We start from the raw sequence: 13804 nt of genomic DNA on the forward strand, positions 1-13804 counted from the left end.
CTACAAGCACTACCTAAAGATGTATGTTTTTAATCAAAATAACTTCACAAGATTTAAGAACTGTTGAACAGTAAACTGTATTTGCAATATTTGAAAGGGTATTAACACATAAAATATCTGTATGTTTGATACATATTTGAGTCCATCTTGAACTTGTTAAGTTAATAAAAAACAAGAGGTGCATGATGCTCACCTGATTTCACTGACACCAATCTTTGAAGACACAACCTGGTGATCTGTTTTTTTACCCTATATTTTGACCAAGATTAAAGCATGGCATTCATATTGCCAGATACATATTGTGGCCATGTTTCATCAAGAATGAGTCAGAAATGTAATGTTATTTTAGGTTTTTAAAGATTTGAACCAGTGAACTTTTTTTTTGTATGCATGTGAACCTGATATAAATTCAACCTAGATATTTTCAATATAAGTTTTCTCGCCAATTTTCAGCAAGATTGAGTCGTTAATCTGGCTTTTGGAGAGGTAACAGGGTTTTTCAAGGATTTGATTTTGAGACCTATTTTTAAAACGCACGTGTTCAAAACGCATTGAATATCTTGATTAAAAATTAATGAATTTGTTATTTTTTTGCCTGGTGTTAAGCAAAATTATTTAAGAAAGTTTATGGTTTACAATGTAAACTCACATTTCCTATGTTAAAATGATTTTGTGACTTTTTATTTGAACTTCGAAAAATTTACCAAATTTGACATCAGGAAAGATGAATTATAACAAACCTTGTCATTTGGGTAGAAATATAACTGGCATACGTCAGATGAAAGTATATGTTTATCTCACCTGTGCACAAAATGCTCACTCTGTTGTCACATTGTTAAATCTCATATATGATTACCTTATAATTGGACAGTGCATATAAACAAATGCATCGCTCAAACAGTTGACAGCCTTCTGTGGAATCTGGTTTCTGAACTGAAATACAAACAAGAGGGCCATGATGGCCCTAAATCGCTCACCTGACAAACCAAATACAATGCCAACCCAGATTGAATCAAGATAAACATTCTGACCAAATTTCAAAAAGATTGGATGAAAACTGTGACCTCTATTGTCTACACAAGGTTTTTCTAATATTTTACCTATTGACCTAGTTTTTGACCCTAGGTGACCCAAATACAATTCCAACCCAGATTTCACCAAGATAAACATTCTGATCAATTTTTATAAAGATTGGATGAAAACTGTGACCTCTATTGCCTACACAAGGTTTTCTATTATTTGACCTAGTGACCTAGTTTTTGACCCCAGATGATCCAAATACAATCCCAACCCAGATTTCTTCATGACAAACATTCTGACCAAATTTCATGTAGATTGGATGAAAACTGTGACCTCTATTGTCTACACAAGGTTTTTCTATTATTTGACCTAGTTTTGACCCAAGATAACCCAAATACAATCCCAACCCAGATTTCATCAAGATAAACATTCTGACCAAATTTTATAAAGATTGGATGAAAACTGTGACCTCTACTGTCTACACAAATTGTTGACGGTTTTTCTATTATTTGACCTAGTGACCTAGTTGTTGACCCCAGATGACCCAAATACAATGCCAACCCAGATTGCATCAAGATAAACATTCTGACCAAATTTTATAAAGATTGGATGAAAACTGCGACCTCTATTGTCTACACAAAGTTTTTCTATTATCTGACCTAGTTTTTGACCTAGTGACCTAGTTTTTGACCTCAGATGACCCATATACAATCTCAACCCAGATTTTATCAAGATAAACATTCTGACCAAATTTGATAAAGATTGGATGAAAACTGCGACCTCTATAGTCTACGCAATGTTTTTCAATTATTTGACCTAGTTTTTGACCTAGTTTTTGACCCCAGATGACCCAAATACAATCCCAACCCAGATTTCACCAAGATAAACATTCTGACCAAATTTCATAAAGATTGGATGAAAACTGCGGCCTCTATTGTCTATACAAGATTTTTCAATTATTTGACCTAGTTTTTGACCTAGTGACCTAGTTTTTGACCCCAGATGACCCAAATACAATGCCAACCCAGATTGAATCAAGATAAACATTCTGACCAAATTTTAAAAAGATTGGATGAAAACTGTGACCTCTATTGTCTACACAAGGTTTTTCTAATATTTTACCTATTGACCTAGTTTTTGACCCTAGGTGACCCAAATACAATCCCAACCCAGATTTCACCAAGATAAACATTCTGATCAAATTTTATAAAGATTGGATGAAAACTGTGACCTCTATTGCCTACACAAGGTTTTCTATTATTTGACCTAGTGACCTAGTTTTTGACCCCAGATGATCCAAATACAATCCCAACCCAGATTTCTTCAAGACAAACATTCTGACCAAATTTCATGAAGATTGGATGAAAACTGTGACCTCTATCGTCTACACAAGGTTTTTCTATTATTTGACCTAGTGACCTAGTTTTGACCCAAGATAACCCAAATACAATCCCAACCCAGATTTCATCAAGATAAACATTCTGACCAAATTTCATAAAGATTGGATGAAAACTGCGACCTCTATTGTCTATACAAGGTTTTCCTATTATCTGACCTAGTAACCTAGTTTTTGACCTAGTGACCTAGTTTTGACCCCAGATGACCCAAACTACAATCCCAACCCAGTTTTTATCAAGATAAACATTCTGACCAAATTTTATAAAGATTGGATGAAAACTGTGACCTCTACTGTCTACACAAATTGTTGACGGTTTTTCTATTATTTGACCTAGTGACCTAGTTGTTGACCCAAGATAAACCAAATACAATCCCAACCCAGATGGCATCAAGATAAACATTCTGACCAAATTTTATAAAGATTGGATGAAAACTGCGACCTATATTGTCTACACAAAGTTTTTCTATTATCTGACCTAGTTTTTGACCTAGTGACCTAGTTTTTGACCTCAGATGACCCATATACAATCTCAACCCAGATTTCATCAAGATAAACATTCTGACCAAATTTGATAAAGATTGGATGAAAACTGCGACCTCTATAGTCTACGCGATGTTTTTCAATTATTTGACCTAGTTTTTGACCTAGTGACCTAGTTTTTGACCCCAGATTACCCAAATACAATCCCAACCCAGATTTCACCAAGATAAACATTCTGACCAAATTTCGTAAAGATTGGATGAAAACTGCGACCTCTATTGTCTATACAAGGTTTTTCAATTATTTGACCTAGTTTTTGACCTAGTGACCTAGTTTTTGACCCCAGATCACCCAAATACAATGCCAACCCAGATTGCATCAAGATAAACATTCTGACCAAATTTTATAAAGATTGGATGAAAACTGCGACCTCTATTGTCTACACAAAGTTTTTCTATTATCTGACCTAGTTTTTGACCTAGTGACCTAGTTTTTGACCTCAGATGACCCAAATACAATCTCAACCCAGATTTCATCAAGATAAACATTCTGACCAAATTTGATAAAGAATGGATGAAAACTGCGACCTCTATAGTCTACACAATGTTTTTCAATTATTTGACCTAGTTTTTGACCTAGTGACCTAGTTTTTGACCCCAGATGACCCAAATACAATCCCAACCCAGATTTCATCAAGATAAATATTCTGACCAAATTTCATAAAGATTGGATGAAAACTGTGACTACTACTGCATCATCGTGTTTCCGGCCGCCATGTTGGCTGTTTGTCAATAAAGTTATATTTTGAAGCTTCTGACATTAACCGCAAAAGTTAAAGAAAAACATAGAGGTCCTTATGGCAAGCGGTTCGACGCATAATCCCAAGAAACTAGGTTTCTCATGAGAACCTAGGTTCTCAGAATGAGAACCTAGGTTCTCGGTTGAAGATTGCACATGGCGTCAAGAACCCAAGTTTTCAAATGAGAACCTAGGTTTTCATGAGAACCTAGGTTCTCATTTGAAAACCTAGGTTTTCATGAGAACCTAGGTTCTCATTTGAAAACCTAGGTTTTCATGAGAACCTAGGTTCTCAGAATGAGAACCTAGGTTCTTATGAAAAACCTAGTTTCTTGGGATTATGCGTCGAACTGCTTGCCATATCCGTGGTTTTCATTTGGGAACCATAGGTTCTCTGAGAACCTAGGTTCTCTGAGAACCTAGGTTCTCTGAAAACCTAGGTTCTCTGAAAACCTAGGTTCTCTGAGAACCTAGGTTTTCAGAATTACGCGTCGGACGGCATAAACTTGCTCGTTTGGAATACGGGACACATATTATTCAGGGCGCAGGATTAATGGGGTTCACATATGATTACACACGGGCTGGACAGAATGAAAACACGCCGTTAAGAACTTTATTTTTGCAGATATCTCAAGTTATTGAAATATGTTTGCAAAGTCTTTAGCGCATAAGTTTTTCTTGCAGTGTTGCCGATATCTTACGATTGAATAATACATTATTACACATAAGCAATAGAGATAAAACTTGTATTTTATACCATAATGATTGCTTCCTACATGTAGGTCACAGACATACTTAAAATAGAAAACTGTACCGTACAGTCGTTTGAGGCCCGAACAAGGGAACTGAATATTTGAAACTCATTTAATGCTGTAACAATGTATTATGTAACGATTGATCTGAATTTTTAGTCTCAAAATAATATTTACAATTAAAGATGTATTTCATAAACAGTTCAATTTTTTATTAACGTCTTCAGACCAATGTCGACCGATTACTTTACTAATTTCATTCCTCAAGAACACCCATGCACGGAAACATGAACAAGAGGCGGTCACCGACGGCTAATGCCTGTTGTCACAAATATTCAACAGATAAGTTTCGTAGAATATTACTGAGCATTGTCTGAACATTGTTCAGAAAATGCTCTTGGGGAGAAACATTCACGGTTTCACGCCTATTTCTATTCATTTTACACATATGCCGCCAGCGTGTACCAAGCAATGGGAGACAACTGAAGGTTAATAATGACAAGCGGTTCGTCGATATTCCCAAGAAACTAGGTTTCTCATGAGAACCTAGGTTCTCATGAGAACCTAGGTTTATAAAATCCCAAGAAACCAGGTTTCTCGCGAGAACCTAGGTTCTCATGAGAACCTAGGTTTTCATGAGAACCAAGGTTTATGAAATCCCAAGAAACCAGGTTTCTCATGAGAACCTAGGTTCTCATTTGAAAACCTTGGTTTACGCTTGAGAACCTAGGTTCTCATGAGAAACTAGGCTTTTCATGAGAACCTAGGTTCTCATAGACACATAGAACTTAGGTTCTCATGAGAACCTAGGTTCTCATGAGAACCTAGGTTCTCATTCTGAGAACTTAAGTTCTTGTTTGGTATCCTAGGTTTTAACAAGAACCTAGGTTCTCATTTGAAAACCTAGGTTCTCATGAGAACCTTGGTTTTCATTTGAAAACCTAGTTTCTCATGAGAACCTAGGTTCTCATTCTGAGAACCTAGGTTCTCATTCTGAAAACCTAGGTTCTCATGAGAAACCTAGTTTCTTGGGATTATGCGTCGAACCGCTTGCCAAAGTCCTGCAAGAACAGAGATAACACAAACCACTACACTACCGCTATTGATACCTTGCCCGTCCATGACTATTTTTTTTTCTTTTTCGTAAACTCTTTAATAGCACTATTTCGGACGTCATTTGGTTTTCGGAAACTTTTTTCTTGGTTTTTATATTACAGCATATAGCAACTACCAAATGACTTAATAATATACCATTATTATTTCTTTATATAAACTTATTGGGTTGTTTACCGGTGCGGTGCTTGTTATTTATGTTTTACTGTCAGGCTATTAACGGCGACTAGAATAAATTTATACATATTGGTTGATTGTTTCAGGATTGCGTTTGCAATAATTATTATTTCTTTATCCCCTGTCGATTTCCTTCTTTCATTCAATATTTACAATGTCCTTACACAACAAAACATCCAAGGGGCAGTGTCAAAACCTGACCCCTTTACTAGGGGAGGCACGTTCAGGGTCGGATAGGCATCACCTATCTCACAACACCATGCCCTTTAAGTGCCTCCTCCAGTCAGCTGGAAGTGTAGCCCCCATCATGTCCCTTCTCACCATTTTTCAATTGGCCTCATGTTTGGCGAGGGTACTCCCCGGACTAGTTGAGCGGGCGGTGCCCCTGGCATCTGGCTGCGTGCTATTGCAGCTCAAGTCCGCTCAAGCGCTTGCCACCCTTCTTTCTAGGGGTACTTTTTATCTTGGCAAAGTCGCGGTCCGGGCCTTATCCCCGTCGAACATGAGGACGGTTCATGGTCATATAGCAGGGATCCCGGAAAGCCAGGACTTGATGGAACTTCAGACATCTCTTTCTTTCAAACCTGCGATCCATAATTCTGATATTCTCATCACTAATCTGGAAAGGGTTGAGCCTTATCGCCCTGCCCCACCTGGCTTTCCGAGACTGGTCAAAATCTCTCTCTTAGCGTCCATACCAGTCCCAAATAAAATCTTAGTCAAGGACACCAGTATAACCCTTGACATTCGTCCCTGCCCTGTCACACCTGCCCGTTGCTTCAATTGCCAGGGCTTTGGACATATAGCCAGCATGGGTAAATGCTCTAATATCACCTCTTGCTGCCGCTGCGCCGGCGCTACTTGCCAAAGAAGGTGCACAAACAAATTTCGTTTGTGCGCCAACTGTGGCGGCCAGCACTCCGCATCCTACCAGGGGTGCCCCTCCTATAAGAAGGCTATCCATATAGCCACCTATGCCAATTTTTATGTGGTCACCTGGTCCGAGGCGGAGAGCAGGCTACTTGCACCTGACACTGTGAGCCACAGCGTGGGCGCCCTAAACACCATCATCACAACCGGTTCCGCTTCTTCACCTAAACATGCCTCTCCCGGTTCTATCTCGCCCCAAGCCGGGAGGACATGCACCATAGTTGAGGGGCTAGTGGGTAAGAGTACCCCCCCTCGGCCTATTAATAGGGAATCTTCCCCAAAGGTTACTTCTGTGGAACCGGTACCCAATCTTACACCTGACTTACACACCACCCCCCCTGTATCGCCTATCCAGGGGGATTCACCCACACAGAGACGCCCTCCTGTGGCTACCAGGGGGTCCTCCCCGTCCGACACGTTGACCGACGGTGCTAGCGACACCACCTGTAGTGGTCCTACACTGTTGGACGACTCTATGTTTGATGTGACGGGGAGAGACTCTCTGGTGTCAGTGCACTCCAGTATATTGGAGAACCTTTCTATCTCTGGTGTCTGTGAAATAGAGGAGGAACCCCAAGTTAGTGTCCCCCCTAACCGTCCCAGAATGGTCAACTCCCAGACATCCCCAATGAGCTCCACTACCGACAACACCAGCAGACGTAACTCGTTTGCTGGGGACTCATTTATTAAAATCAAGGATCCGCCAGCAACAGGTCCCACATATAGGAAAATATATCTCAGCGAGCTGGCGGATCTGGTTGCTGAGATACTTAAGGACCAGAAAAGGCCTACTGGGAGTCGTGTTATATCCTACATATATAACAAAATTGACTCTCGATTCAAAATTGCAGAGAATCAATAACAAAGGTCATCCCCTCTGATAAAACCTTAACTAATAAAATCCATTCTGGAACTGGGGATCCTCCAATAGTAGAAGCAGATCCAGGATCCTCCCCCCCCCCCCCCCCCCAGCGGTACCCTCCCCGCTAAAAAGAAACATGTTCGGCTTGCCAGGACCCCCGCGAAACTCAAAGGGGCCTGTGCAGGCCACAAACTAGGAGTTAAATCTCCCCACCATTCATTAAATCAGATTAAACGCAAGTTAATTTCACACCACTATGGACAGTAGCCTGCACATCATTTCATTCAATGTTGGTGGTCTTTCAGCCAACAAATTTACAGAATTATAATATTTTATTGACTGCAATCCTAATACCCATATCTTATGTTTACAGGAAACCAAATTTTCAAATAGTTCTGTAAAACATATACCAGGGTATAACTGCGAATTTAAGAATTATGTTACTTTAAACCAAAATATTGCCGGTGGCCTTGCCATATATATTAAAAATACAATTAATTATGAACACCTGGGAGTGAACAACCAATTTAAATCTGATGGTAGCACTGCTATTGAGGCATTAGCAATTAAATTGGTTATTGACAAGAACCGGCCTCTTATCCTGGTCAATTTATATTCAAGAGGATGTGATCTTGAAACTCTGAACGGCCTCTTTAAGGAATTAAGGACCATTAAAGGACCCTTTGATGTAATATTCACAGGCGACTTTAATGCACATCACCCTGCTTGGGGTTCCATCAATTCAGATGCAGAAGGTCGGGCGGTAATAGAATGGTTGGACGAGCAAGATCTTATACTGCTCAATGACGGTTCTCCAACCAGACTTAACCCCACTGGTTTAAACTCCCACATTGACCTTACTGCTGTTAATGCCAGGATAGCAAGTGCGTCTGCATGGGCAACTGTTAAAGATACCATGGGATCTGATCACCTCCCACAACAGGTTACCCTGCTCAACTATATTACACAGGGAACTGAGGCCCAATGCTCAGGAGAGCAAAAGTTTTTATTGAAAAAAGCTAATTGGGCTCAGTTTAGGGACCTCTGCTCAGATCTCTCCCTTGCAGATGTTCACTCCCATGATCCAAATCTGTTTTGTATTAACTTAACCAGCAAGATACTGTCCATAGCGGAATGTAGCATACCGGTCTCCTCCGGCAAGGTTAAAGCCAGAAATAGGGTCCCGTGGTGGAATGAGGCATGCTCCAATGCGGTACAGGACCGTAAAAATGCTTAAAAAATTCTTTAAAAGAACCCCGCTGAGCATAATCTTCTTAATTATAGGTCCCTCAAAAATCAGGCAAAGCGGGTTATTTTGGATGCAAAAATTCAAAATTGGAAAGAATTCTGTGATTCAGCTATCATTAATAATAGGGATGGCAAAATTATTCGAATAATCGAATATTCGATTGAATGGTCAGCATTCTAATAATAAAAATGATATTCGCATATTCGCATTTTTTTCCAAACGTAATTTCACCAATATTTAATGACCTGCGAACCGCTTATTAAAAAGCAACCGAAATCACTTGGGAGTAACATGTTTGACGTGACGTTCTTCGTGTCAAACTGATAACGCGGCCCATATCAGTGTTGATTGCGCAATGCAATATACACGCTCTAAGAAAGGCCCCGACTGTTGTTTGCCAATGGGGTGTTAATTAACGGTTTCAATTGACTGGCGAATAATAGTTAAGTTTTGTGATCACAGTATGTACAGCCATTAAAATGTGTGAATTACTCAAATCGCGCAATGCAATAAACTTACTATAAGAAAGGGCCCGAACTGTTGTTTGACAATTAGGTACCAAATAAGGGCTTCAATTTACTTGCGAATAATAATTTAGTTTTTGTGATCACAGTTTGAACAGACATTTAAATATGTGTATTACTCAAAAGTAACAGATGATATAAATTAAACAAACATCAAGGAATCATAATTCAAATCTGAAAATGCCACCAGCTCCTTCTGCAGTATGGAATACTTTACACGGTCTGTGGATAAAAAGACCGCAACATGTTATGTGTGTAAACTTAGTTTTACATATGCGCGGTCTGCTACAAATCTGTGGAATCATTAAAAAATAAAATTCTATGACACGATGTTTTTCATTCTATTTGTGCTCGATCACAGTATCGGTCATAGTATTAGTCGACAGCGATACAATTATTCGATAGCAACGTTAATAAACAGCCTCGTATTTAGCAAACGGATATACATGTAACTTACAACCAATGGAAATTAACACATAACAAGGTAAAATCAATTCAGCCATTTTATGCGAATATTTGAATATTCGATTGAATGAATTTGCGAACATTCGAATACCGGTATTGGTATTCGATGCCATCCCTAATTAATAAGAAAAATACTAGGGTTTTTTGGCAAAAAATTCACAGAATTAAAGGAAATTCATTCACCCCTGTACCGCTACTTAAATACAAAGGCGAAATTGCCACTACCCCAAGAGAAAAGGCTCAATTTTTGGTACGACATTTCCAATCTGTCTCCAGTGACTCAAACCTTCCCGTTGAAACTCTGAATTATCAAAAGCGGTTTGAGCCTGAGCACCGAAATATTTTAAATGAGCCTGGGGATAACAGCACGCCTCTCAATTTACCATTCACTATTACAGAATTATTAAGTGCCATTAACAGCTTTAGCAACACCGCCACGGGGCCTGACAAAATAGCATATTTAATGTTTAAAAATATGCCAGCCATAACTCTGAAAATCTGGCTTAACCTATTCAATCAGGTGTATAGGACAGGCAGGATACCACCCGAGTGGAAGCAGGCCACAGTGATTCCATTTCCTAAACCCGGTAAAGACAAAAATGATCCAAACTCATATCGTCCAATAAGTCTAACATCACATGCAGGTAAATTATTAGAAATAATGGTCAAAAATAGATTAGAACACTTATTGGAATCAAATAATATACTAAACCCCTTCCAGTCTGGCTTTAGGAAGGGGCGATCTACTCTTGATCAGCTAGCTAGATTACAACATGATATTCTTTCTGCAAAAAATCAAGGGCAATCAGTATTAGCAATTTTTTTGGACCTTCAGGCCGCCTTTGATTTAACATGGACCTTTGGCATATTAAAAAAGCTAGCTGACTATGGAATCACTGGATACTGTTTCCACTACCTCAGAGCTTTCCTAGAGGGCCGTAAAATCCAGGTCAGGGTCGATGGGGAGATATCAGAGGTAGCCATAACTGACCGCGGAACCCCTCAGGGGTCCGTAATATCCCCAACTCTGTTCTCCCTCATCGTAAACGGTCTACCTGATGCCGTAAAAGACTCAGGAATGGTTATCTCCCAGTTTGCCGATGACTCAGGCACTTGGTTAAAGGGGTCTAACATGTTACGCCTGCAAAAGCGGGCTCAAGCAGGCTTAGACTCCATATGGAAATGGGCAATTGAATGGGGATTCAAAATTTCTCCAACAAAAACAGTAGGAGTACTATTTGGCGAACAAATTCAGCACTCTTTGGACTTAAATTTAGGCGGCACCAAAATTATCTTTGAAAAAGTGGTGAAATTTCTAGGTATGTACCTAGATAAACAGTTAACTTTTACTCACCACTTCAAATATTTGGCAGAAAGGTGCGAAAGGGACCTAAATTTAATGAGAATGTTAAGAGGCACAGGTTTCGGATCAGATAAAAATAGCCTCTTAACACTCTACAAGTCCCTTATACGTCCAAAGCTAGATTATGGAGCCCAAATCTATGCATGTGCAAAGCCAAACGCCCTAAAAATGGTTGATGCCATTCAACACAAGGCCCTAAGGATAGCTCTGAGAGCCCTAAACTGTACACCGGGTGCACTGCTAGAGGAGGAGGCCGGTGTGTTGCCTCTTGACTTGCGTAGAAAACAACAGTCCCTCAATTTCTGGGCCAGGGCTAAGTCTCGGCATGGTTCAAACCCTGTTAACAAACTTGTCGGGACTGGCACCTTCATCAAGGGGAAAATACTTAAGCGTAAGCATGTCGCCCTACCTTTTGGTGCGAGTATTAGGACCCTGGTTGAGGATGCCAGTCTGGACAAGGTACATGTAGCAGACCTGAGGCCCTCCAAGGCCCCCCCCTAGACGCTTGGACCCATTGATGTTGACCTATCACTCTCTAATAAAATAACGAAAACTGACTTGCCACAACTCATCAAGTCAGAAGCTCTCTCTCTTATAGATAATATGTATGCTGAGCATCTAAAAATCTACACTGACAGCTCCAAATGCCCTAACTCTGGTTTGGTAGCCAACTCTTTTGTAATTCCTTCAAAAAACATTAGTAAAACGCACAGGCTCAGCAACAATCTCTCTATTTTCACAGCAGAACTTTTGGCAATAAAATTCTCTCTGTGCTGGATATTGGTCAATAAACCTACTAAAACTGCTATTTTATCAGACTCAATGTCATCTCTTGAGTCCATAAAAAACAGAAATAGCAGATCTAGGCCTGATATTTTAGCTAGCATTTTGGAACTTCATCAACAGTGCCTAGATAAATCTTTAAAGGTCACATTAGTATGGTGTCCAGCACATGTCAACATCAGTGGGAATGAGCAGGCCGACAGTGGGGCCAAAGAGGGCCTCTTGAGGGGGGCCGTAGATGTTGGGGAACCCCTGGCACCTTCTGAGATCTACTCCCTGACAAAGAAATTTGTTTTGGGCGAGTGGAATCTCCGAACCGACAATTTGTCTTCCCGTCGACATACTTTTACCAGACCTGCGAAAACCCTCAGGCCGCCTGACAGATACTCAGCAAGCATTGTGCTTTACAGAGCCATCACGCGCCTGAGGATGGGAACCACCCTATTACCCAGTGGCGCAGGAAAGTATGTCCTCAGTATAGACCCTGCATGTCCTAGGTGCCAGGAACCTCTCACTGCGCCCCACATGCTGCTGCACTGTCCTAACCATAAGGCGCAGAGGGACCACCTCGAAGCTGCATTGCACTCCCATGGACTAGTTTTTAACCTTTCCAACGTGCTAGACCCCAAGGGAGCAGCTAGGGGCCCGGTCTTCTCTGCCCTCGCCAAATACTTACTAGATTGTCAAATTACTGACAAAATCTAGGTCATTGGGGGAGGGAGAGCAGCCAACACCCACCTAATTATTCAGTCTTGTGACTGTTTTCTTTTAAAATGTGTAATCTTTGCACACACCTGATGTAATCTAATAATTGTGTTGGATTTGTGTCGCTTTTACACAACCTTTATTTTAGCTTTTAATGGGTTTCTTGTTCTACCCCGCCCTTTCTAAATCAGGCCAATGGCATTGACCTGGTCTTCTTTATTTTAATACATTTTTTATGAGAGTATGACGTTAGTCCACCATTTACATTTTTCAGTTTTTTAATATAATCATATTTTATGGCATTTCTTACTACAAGAAAGGACGAGGCTGTCCAGTAACCTGGGATTGTTGGCTGCATTGCACCCCCTCTCTTCCTCTTTGACACCCCACCCTTTCCCCTTCAAACTCGAAGAACCATGTCGGACTGGAGTGCACGGTACAGGGCCTTATACCATGATAAACACCTATTTAGCCCAATCCAGGACAAAGTATTATCGACTTTGTTGAAACTGCTAATTTTGTACCTTGGAGTACATTAAATATTGTTATAAATGCTATTTTGTGTAGCAATTGCCTTATTTTTGTGAAAAACTGCTATTTTATATAGCAAATTGCCTTAATTTTTATCTCAATATTGCTATTCCTACACCATAGCAACCATTTTACTCTGTATTGCATTAATTCATGGTAAAATTGCTACTTTTATAGCAAATATCCTTATTTTTATATTAAATTGCTATTTTATATAGCAAATTGCCTCGGTTTTTTCTGTTTAATTGTCATTTTGCATACAATACAAGGTACTTTAGTATTATTTCCTCCATTGTTATCACCAATATATAAATAATATTGGTTGGATTAGAGCTTTTTGGGTTTATCTTAATGCATCTAGGTCATATTTGGTCTTTTTACCATTTTACATCTTACCATTATCAATTTTCCTTCAATAGTATACAAACTATTTTTTATTTACCGTGCACTCCCTCTGGTCCAGGGGAAACAACCATTGTAGACTCCATCACCACAATTACCTCCCTTAGTACAACTGAGTGACACCACCTCTGCTGGCTCTTCTTTTCCCCCACTCACATGGGCCTACACTTCCAAAAATCTCTCCTTCTTTCAACCCTCCAGGGTGGCAACATGTATTTTAAATATATAAATGCATATAGTTCTGTACATAT

At 39.8% G+C, this 13804-nt stretch overlaps 1 protein-coding gene across 6 annotated transcripts in view; it reads right to left on the reverse strand.

Moving 5' to 3' along the window:
• LOC127841916 (uncharacterized) overlaps window positions 1-13804 on the reverse strand; it is a 36440-nt gene that overhangs the window by 13773 nt on the left and 8863 nt on the right. For all 6 annotated transcript variants that reach the window (XM_052371048.1, XM_052371051.1, XM_052371047.1 and 3 more), the window contains one exon: window positions 857-933. In XM_052371048.1, coding sequence (XP_052227008.1) covers window positions 857-933 — 77 coding nt within the window. The remainder of the gene's footprint in view (window positions 1-856; window positions 934-13804) is intronic.

This window comes from Dreissena polymorpha, chromosome 8 (genome assembly GCF_020536995.1).
Source record: "Dreissena polymorpha isolate Duluth1 chromosome 8, UMN_Dpol_1.0, whole genome shotgun sequence".
In the NCBI taxonomy this organism is placed as follows: domain Eukaryota; kingdom Metazoa; phylum Mollusca; class Bivalvia; order Myida; family Dreissenidae; genus Dreissena; species Dreissena polymorpha.